Raw genomic sequence first — 9,122 nt, forward strand, 5'->3', positions numbered from 1 at the left:
ATCTTTCACTCCCATTTGAGCCACTTTCATGCGTAGAAGCTGAGTTGCCCTGGCCCAGGCCCTCGTTGTCTGGCTCCATCTCGTTCTCATCAACTCAAGGACAACCAAAGTGTGATGAAACAGTAGCCGAGTCCCAGGGTGACTGCTGCAGCTGCGGAGGGCCGTCTGTAGGCCTTTACTAGCTGGCCTTGAGATGCTCATTTGGCTGAATGGCTGGTGCTCACCCCTACAGCACACAGGAAGGGCAAGGGAAATAAATATACCCACCAATCTATTTCATCAGTTGCACTTGTGCGAAAGTAATTTGTATTTTTTTAAAAAACAACCCTCTTGGAAAGACTCAAGGCTGCTCTATCTGATCAGTTTGTAACAGTGAAAAGCACTTTTGGAGGGATGCCTTGGCCTCACTGTGGGCCTTGTTCACCCACACTGGCAAATTCCCTCAGTCAGGGAACCACTCTGGGATAGATTGGCTCTTTAGCCAAGACACTCTGCTCAAAGGCTTTTGGGCAAAGGCAGGCAGGGGCCTCCTCCTGGCAGTGAGCAGGCAGAGGCTGAGGGGAAGCAGCTCTGGGCCTCAGCTTCCAAATTCACTCCCTGACCTTTGGCTTTGTAGCTACACTTCTGCTGGACAGAAAAGTTTGGGTGGCTTCTTTTGTGGCCACACCATAGCAGTTATTTTAACCCAGATAATCTAATAGAAAAATTAAGTAAGTCCTGAAGAACTAAAAAGGCAGAATGTGCCACAGAGGCTGTGACCTCAGGGAGTAGCTGCTACTGCGAAGGTTGAAGGAGCAAAGGGAAGAGATGGAAATGAATAAAACTTAGAAGGAACCCCGATGGCCCAGTAGTTAACACTTGCCCACCAACCAAAGATCAAAGGTTCTAATCTTCCAGTGGCTCCCTGAGAGAAAGCTATGACATTCTGCTTCTGTAAAGATTCAAAGCCTTAGGAACCCAGTGGAGTCATTCTATTCTGACAGAGTTTCTGTAAGTTGAAATTGACTCAACAGCAATTAAGTATAAATGTGCATCAGGGGACCCCACAGAGCTGCAGCGCTGAGGTGAGGGGACTGCTTAGCTGGTTTGAGATCTAGCCATAATGGAGGGGGTCCTAGGAACTGGGATCCAGACCTCTGAAGACGGAGCACTACCAGGGCACTGGTTTCTCTGAGTATGACAAAGCTGGTTCTTTGAGTGGCTGGCAAGACAGCAAACTGGAATCAGCCGATGCTACTGGGATGGACTGGAGGTTCTGACAGGAAAAGGACTGACTGGAAAGTGAGCTTGTGGCCTTGAACTGTGTGCCTTAGGGATTGCAGTGCAGCTCCTTGCCATTAGGCCACTAGTGCTCCCTAAATTTGGAAATAAGAACTAACAGCTTACTAACAGGTATGCAAGGAGGTGTCAAAATTGAAATGACTTTAAATTAGAAGTTAAGATCTTAGTAAGTATTAGCAGTTACTAAGTTGTTGTTATTGTTTGGTGCCCTCAAATTGCCTGTGACTCAGTGACCCCATTCTGAGTCAATCTGTCTCCAACTCACCTACCCCTATTACCTCAGTTACTGTGGCAATCCATATCCTCTGGGGTCTTCCTCTCCTGCGCTGTCCCTCCACACTTCCCAACATAATATTCTTCTCCAACAGCTGGTCCATCCTGCTCATATGCTCAAAGTATATGAACTGGAGCTTCATAAATTATTCCTTGCCTCCAAGGAGCAATTTGGTTTTACCATATCCAGAACAGACCTGTTTGTTCTCTTGGCAGACTATGGTATATTCAATACTCTTCTCTCACACTACAGCTCAAAGGCAGCAGTACTTCTATCATCTTTATTCTTTGTCCAGCTCTCTGAGGCAAGGAAAGCAATTGCAAAGATCATGGCCTGGATCAGACACACATTAGTCTCTAGACTGACATTGTTGCTCTTTAGCACTCTGGAGAGGTCCCTGACAACAGGTTTTTCTAATGCAATTTATCTTTTGATTCCCTGACTGCTGGTGTCAAGAGTGTTGATCGTGGATCTGAGCAATCTGAAATTGTAGATATTGGTTAAATTAATGAGTGTCTCCTGTGATATTGGATCTCATTGCTAAGGATCTTCAGTCTTTAGAATTATGTTAATTTATTATGTATAACACATGATGCACTTTTCCAGCTAGTTTTTAGAATAACTGAAGATGGAAATGGGAAGTACATCTGAATTTAACCTCCCTTTGCCTTACTTTTCTCATCTGTAGAATAGTAATAAAATCTACTCTTTCTTTTAAAGTTATTCAGAGATTTAAATAACTTTCAAAGTCCTAAACGTAGTGCCTAGAACAGAGTAAACACAAAATAATTTTTGTGTTATTACCATTAACAATATGATTATTGAAATCATAAAGAAGTAAGCAGTTGTTGTTGTTATGTGCCGTCAAGTCGCTTGCGACCCATAACGACCCTGTGTACAACAGCCCTAAACTCTGCTCTGTCTGGTGCCAATCACACTGTCTCCGACACACCCATCCCGATTACCCCAGTCACTGAATCAATCCACCTCATAGAGGGCCTTCCCCTCCTGCACTGTCCCTCCACCCTCCCAAGCATGATGTCCCAGTAGGTCAACAGAAACTAAGGAAACCCTTATGAGATAGATCAATACAAAAGCTGCAATGGTGAACTCAAATGACAAGTAAGGAGTTTGTGCAGAACCAGGAAGCACTTTGTTCTACATTAAATAAAGGTAAGGAGTCCTGGTGGATTAGTGGTAACCAAACAATTAGTGGTCACCAGTTCAAGTCCACCAACCTCTCTGAGGAAGAATGTTGGGTAGTCTATCTGTACCTGTAAAGATTTAAAGCCTTAGAAATCCAGAGAGTCACCATGTGTCAGACTCAAGAGCAGCTGGTTTGCTGCTTATACATAATATTGCGCTGAGTCAAAGCTGACTTGACAGCAATTAACTGAGCTGCAATCCTAAAGGCATGTGGTTTGAGGCCACCAGATGCTCCGGGGAAGAAGAATGGGCTATCTCTTCCCGTGCTATTAACTTTCTCTGAAAACCTGCCAGCCGGGTCAGCTATGGGTCAGTTCTGACTCAACGGTACACAACAACAAAAAAAGAGAAACTAAGAACCTGTGGTACCAGTTCTTATTCGTTCACAAGTTAGGGACAGAGAAAAGATACTAAGACAGTAAATGTGATGATTCAAAATAGAATATAACTTGATGTTGCAATAGACATGCAAAAGTGTAGCTGGAATATGAAGAGAGAAAAACGACATTCCCTTTTTCCTGGACTAGGTCATCAATGTTCTTTTACTCGGCACAGTCATTTGAGGGTGTCCAGAATGGCTGATCTCAGGATTTCTCTGAGTGGAGAGATACCAGGACCAGTGATCTGAGGCTCTCTCAAGAAAGACAGGAGAGAAAGCAGCCAGAGTCATTGCTTCATCAAAGTGTGAGCCAGGCCCAGCTCCTGGGCCAACTGGAAATGAAGATCCCCTAGTTTAAGAACCGCTGGGGGAGCTAATGGTTAAAGAGCTGTGCTGCAATCCCAAAGGCATGTGGTTCAAATCCACCAGTTGCTCTGTGGAAGTAGGATGGGCAATCTCCTCTTATGTGATTTACTGCTTCTGAAAGCCTGCTGGAGGGTCAGTTATGGGTCAGTTCTAACTCAGTGGCACACAACAAAAGAGGTAACAATTAAGGAACCTCTGGTGACATCGGGGAGGTCCAGTGGCCTAGTGATTAATCCAAAGGCAGGTGGTTCAAATCCACCACCTTCTCCTCAGTAGTTGTTGTTATTAATGTGCTGTCGAGTCACCTGCAACTCATAGCAACCCTATCCACAACAGTCCTAAAGCCTGCTCTATACTGTGCCAATCTATCTCTAACACACCTACCCCCATTACTCAGTCACTGGATCTATCCATCTCATCGAGGGTCTTCCTTTCTTGCACTGTCCCTCAACCCCCCTAAGCATGTCATCCTCTCCAGGGACTGGTCTCTTCTTGTATACGTCCAAAGTATGTCAGACAAAGCTTCAGAATCTTTGCCTTCAAGGAGCAGCCTTGTTTAACCTTCTCAAGGATAAACCTGTTCATTCTCTTAGCAGTCAATTTAAAACTCTTTTCCAAAACCACAGCTCAAAGGCATCAATTCTCCTTCTATCATTCCTAGTTATTGTCCAGCTCTCTGATGCATAACAAGTGATTGCAAAGACTGTGGCCTGTATCAGGCACACCTTAGTCTCCAGACCGACATCATTGCTCTTTAGTACTTTGGAGAGGTAGCGAGATAGATCATTTCCTCTCATGCTGTTTATAGCCTCTGGAAGCCTAGCTACAAGTCAGTTCCAAGTTGATAGCAATAGCTTGAGTTGAGTTTGCTGGCATAGTGTATTATGTATTGGACTTCTATGGGCTGCTTACAGAAAGGGCAGCAGTTCCAATTCACTACAGGAGAAAGATGAGGCAGTCAGCCCCCATTAAGACCAATGGCCTTTGGAAACCAAGGGAAGGTTGCCATGAGGAAGAATCAACTTGATGACAACTGGTTTTACTGTTGTTGTTGTTGTTGTGTGTCGTCGAGTCGCTTGTGACTCATAGTGACCCTATGTACAACAGTCCTAAACTCTGCTCTGTCCTGTGCCAATCGCACCGTCTCTGACACTCCCATCCCGATTACCCCAGTCACTGAATCAATCCACCTCATTGAGGGCCTTCCTCTCCTGCGCTGTCCCTCCACCCTCCCAAGCATGATGTCCCTCTCCAAGGACCTTTCTCTCCTCACAACATGTCCAAAGTATGTTAGATGGAGCCTCAGAATCCTTGCCTCCAAGGAGCAGCCCAGTTTAACCCTCTCCAGGATGAATCTGTTTGTTTTCCTAGCAGTCCATGGTACTTCAATACTCTTCTCCAGCACCACAGCTCAAAACCTGTGAAAACAGTGACAGTAGAACATTAGACCAAGAGTAAGGGTCTTTCTGAGTATAAGACCATGTGTGATATAGGTAAGTCTCATTTTCAGACAAGTGACTTAGCCTTGAAGGAGCTACCATAGCTCTGCTATGAAGGAAATGGATGCTGTGGGTAAAAGCTGGGTCTCAATAACTCCTATGGTCTTCTCTGATGCTTACAATAATAATAGTAATAATAATCCTTACTGAGCTCTTACTATGTGCCAGGCACTCCTCTAAGCATTTTATACATATTAACTAATTTATGCCTCTAAGATATGGCCTACTACTTTCTTCAATTTAGAGATAAGGCAATTCAGGTTCAGGGAGGTTAAGTAAGTTGTCTAAGGTCACACAGCTGTTAAGTGGCAGAGAAAGGATTGCAAACCTATTTAGTTAGGATCCATAACCACTCTTTCCCTGAACGTAAACACCACATCTACAGAATTTTCCTAGTCAATTCCTGCCAAGTGAAGCTGGCCACAGAGAAAATTGAAAAAGAAAAGAAAACCAAAGCATATTGCTGACGAGTTCATTCCAAGTTATCGTGGTCCTACAGGGCAGAATAGATCTGCGCAACAGAATTTCCAAGGTTATAGGTTTTATGGAAGCTGTCACATGCTTTCCCCCTCATGGAACAGATGATAAGTTCAAACTTCTAGATCTTCCTTTAGCATTTAACGATTATGCCCCCAAGGATCCTTAAGAAAAATATAGGAATAACTCTAGTTTTTTTCTTTTCTTTACTCCCACACCATGCCCTGATACGTTCTAACATCTAAATGATGTTTATTATATAGGATTTTTTCATTATATAAGCAAGTGCTGTTTAAAAAAATGGATAGGAAAAAAATGTACTTCTACAAATCAGGCAGAACTTCTGAGAATACAGTGGTAAGTGGTAGACATAACTCGAATCATTGTACATCTAATGATCTATCCTGACGTGTTTATTATGTCTGTAAGTATTCCTTTACAGTATCATTTTGGTTTTAAATAAAACTTTTATTTTATACTTGTTTACTTATCAAGTTCATATACATTTTTTTTTCACACTGGATCTTTCCCATTTCCTTAATCTACCCCTCCCTCTACCCACCAAATTGTGCAACCCTATAAATATCCCCCTCATCCTCATCCCTCTGCTCCTACCCTCCACCACTTGGATTCTCAGACACGTTTTACTAGTTAGGTGTCACAACATCATTTTTAGTGGTTTCTGCTTGCCATTGCATGAGAATATGTGGTATAGTGTGTTACACATTAGGCTGTTAAACAAAAGATCAGCAGTTCAAACCCATTGGCAGTTCTATTGGAAAACTGAACAGTCTTCTCTCATAAACATTTACAGTGTTAGAAACCCAATCAAGGGTTACAAAGAGTCAGAATCCACTCCATGGCAGATCTCTGCTGCCAATACAAAGATTGTTGTTGCTGTATGATTTTTGCAATTACTTGCAATACATCAGAGAGCTGGACAATGATTAAGGATGACAGAAGAAGGATTGATGTGTTTGACTTGTGGTGCTGGAGAAGAGTGTTGAACGTTCCATGGGCAGCCAAGAGAACAAACAAGCATCTTGGAGAGGATGAAACCAAGCTGTTCCTTGGAGGCAAGGATTTTGAAGCTCCATCTTACATACTTTGGGCATGTTGCCAGGAGGGACCAGTCTTTGGGATTGCAGTGCAGCTTCTTGCCACTAGGCCACCAGAGCTCCCCTAGGGACCGGTCTTTGGCAAAGAACATTATGCTTGGAAAGATGGAGGGACAGTGTAAGAAAGCAAGACTGAGGATGAGATGGATTGCTTCAGTGACTATGATAATAGGGGTAGGGGCATCAGATACAGTGAGGCTGGTTCAAGATAGGACAGTGTTCAAAACAATTGTGCATAGTCTATGAGTCACAGGCGACTCAACGACACATAACAACAACAACCACCACCATCAAGTCAGAACCAACCCATAACTGACCCTCCAGCAGGTGTTGAGAGGCATTTAATTGCACAAGGTACATGGTTCAAATTCACCAGCTCCACAGGAACAAGATGGGCAATCTCTTCTCATGTGATTAATTGCCTCTGACAACCCTCTGGAGGGCCAGCTATCAGTTGGTTCTGATCCAATCATACACAACAATTGCTGGGTACTGTTTTGGCTAAATTGTCCTGCACTCACCTTTGTATAGCTACATTTTTGTGTGCATTTTCATTATATTCTAAGGAAGAACTCTTTGGAGATGGAGGCGGGAAAGTAACCGAAAGTCTAAATTATATTTACCTAGCGATCCATTGCCATACACTTAACTCCAAATCATGGCCACTGCCTGTGTGTCAAGGTAGCATTGTGCCCACAGTGTTTTCACTGGCTTATTGTTTCTGAAGCAGAGAATCAAGACTGTCTTCCGAGGTGTCTCTGAGTGGACTCGAATCTCCCACCTTACCATTAGTAGTCAAGTACATGAACTGTTTGCACCACTTACAACCAGAAAAATTAACTCAGTACTCTTAGGTGGTTTCACTGCAAAGCAACTCTTTGGGAGAGAGTAGACCTGCCCTATACAAGGTTCCCAGGGTGTAATCTTTACACTGCCACATCTGGTTCCCACTGAGTGAGTTCCAACCACTGATCTTTGTATTTTAACTGCTTTGCCAACAGCATTCTTTTTTTCACAACATTGTTGTTGTTGTTGTTGTTGTAGTTGTATATGCTGAGTCATAGCTCACCCTCTAGCAGGTTTTCTGAGGTGCTTGATCCCATGGGAGGAGTGGCCCATCTTTCTCCCACATAGTAGCTGGTGGATGTGAACTGCATGGCTTTGGGATTACAGCACAGCTTTTTACCACTAGGCCACCAGAGCTCACCACATCCGGGCCTCTTATCAGGGAGAATTGCCACGTGGAATTGCAGATGATATGCTGATAACCTGTGGTGACCCACGGCACTTTCCTGCCAAGTACAGGCCGAGTCAGGCCTCTATCACCCTCTCTTAGTCTCTTTCATGCCTTCACATCATCTCTGTTCTGCTATCTCTGTTCTAGATCGTGGCCAAGAAATACCGCAACTACAATATTCCCACTGAGATGACTGGCCTGTGGCGGTACCTCAAAAATGCCTACGCCCGAGATGAGTTCACTAACACCTGTGCAGCTGACAGCGAGATCGAGATGGCTTATGCAGATGTCGCCAAGCGCCTAAGCCGGTCCTGAGCGAGACGTCTCCATCTTGACCCATCACTGCTCAGAAAAGAAAAAAAAAATTCCAAAGAACTCCAGCTTCCTTGCTCCTCTTCCACATCGCCTTGGGAATGGTTTGGATTGGGTTTTGTTTTGTTTTTGTTTTTGTTTTTGTTTTTTTGTATCATGGCCACATTTTGCTGACATCACCAGACCTTCAGCCTCCAGCCTGTTTCTTGAAGGTCACCACCACAGCCGGTCTCATCATTCAAGGGCTGGCCAGCAAAAGCAAGAGAGAATCAGCACTCAGGCTGCTGGCCCATCCTGGGCTCACTGCATCTGGGGTCAATGTTGGAAAACCCGCACTTCCAATTATTGTCACTGGCCCCTTCTACAACATCAAAAAAACCCATCTGAGATGCATTAGAAAAATACAACACTGATTCCTCTTCCACTCTCTTCATTGTAACTCCAAAGGCCGGGGACGAATACTGTCTTCGTTCATACTAGAATCTGCTGCCCTGCTAGAGGAGACGTAGAGAGAGTGAATGGAAGAGGACCAATTGGCTGTGGATTTGGACATCTGGGCAACACACTTTCAGCCGCTTCTTTCTGACACTCCTGACATTGAGCACTGATGACAAGGTTGCAATGTCACCTGAGATGTTCCATTCTCAGTTGCTGCAGTGGTGGGCATGTTGCTATGAGGCCGTGCACATGGCAGACACTGATCCTGGTTTGCGTGCCATCCAGGTCTTGCCAGGAAAGGAAACTGGCATGCAGTTTCAAATTGGAAATGACTGGACAGGGGAGGGGAGGGGGAGCAGTGTCAATGCCAAAAGGCCCATAGGGCCTACCAGCCATGGGGTTTGCTTGCTTAGTGGTAGTTGTGTCATTGCAGATGACATGCTTGGGTTTGACTGTGTTTAACATGAGTGCTCTTCCTGTCTGTGAGAAAGTGGGAGAGGAAGGTAGAAGATTGAGTGAAAACAAAAGGGTTCTT

At 44.3% G+C, this 9,122-nt stretch overlaps 1 protein-coding gene across 2 annotated transcripts in view; it reads left to right on the forward strand.

Annotated features, from left to right (window-relative positions):
- CLIC5 (chloride intracellular channel 5) overlaps window positions 1-8,249 on the forward strand; it is a 269,785-nt gene extending 261,536 nt beyond the window's left edge. For both annotated transcript variants that reach the window (XM_006881933.1, XM_006881934.1), the window contains exon 6: window positions 7,985-8,249. In XM_006881933.1, coding sequence (XP_006881995.1) covers window positions 7,985-8,152 — 168 coding nt within the window. In that variant the 3' untranslated portion in view covers window positions 8,153-8,249. The remainder of the gene's footprint in view (window positions 1-7,984) is intronic.
- Window positions 8,250-9,122: the final 873 nt, after the last annotated feature.

The sequence above is a fragment of the Elephantulus edwardii genome, unplaced genomic scaffold, assembly GCF_000299155.1.
Source record: "Elephantulus edwardii isolate Elephantulus edwardi_28Jun2011 unplaced genomic scaffold, EleEdw1.0 scaffold00017, whole genome shotgun sequence".
Taxonomy (NCBI): Eukaryota; Metazoa; Chordata; class Mammalia; order Macroscelidea; family Macroscelididae; genus Elephantulus; species Elephantulus edwardii.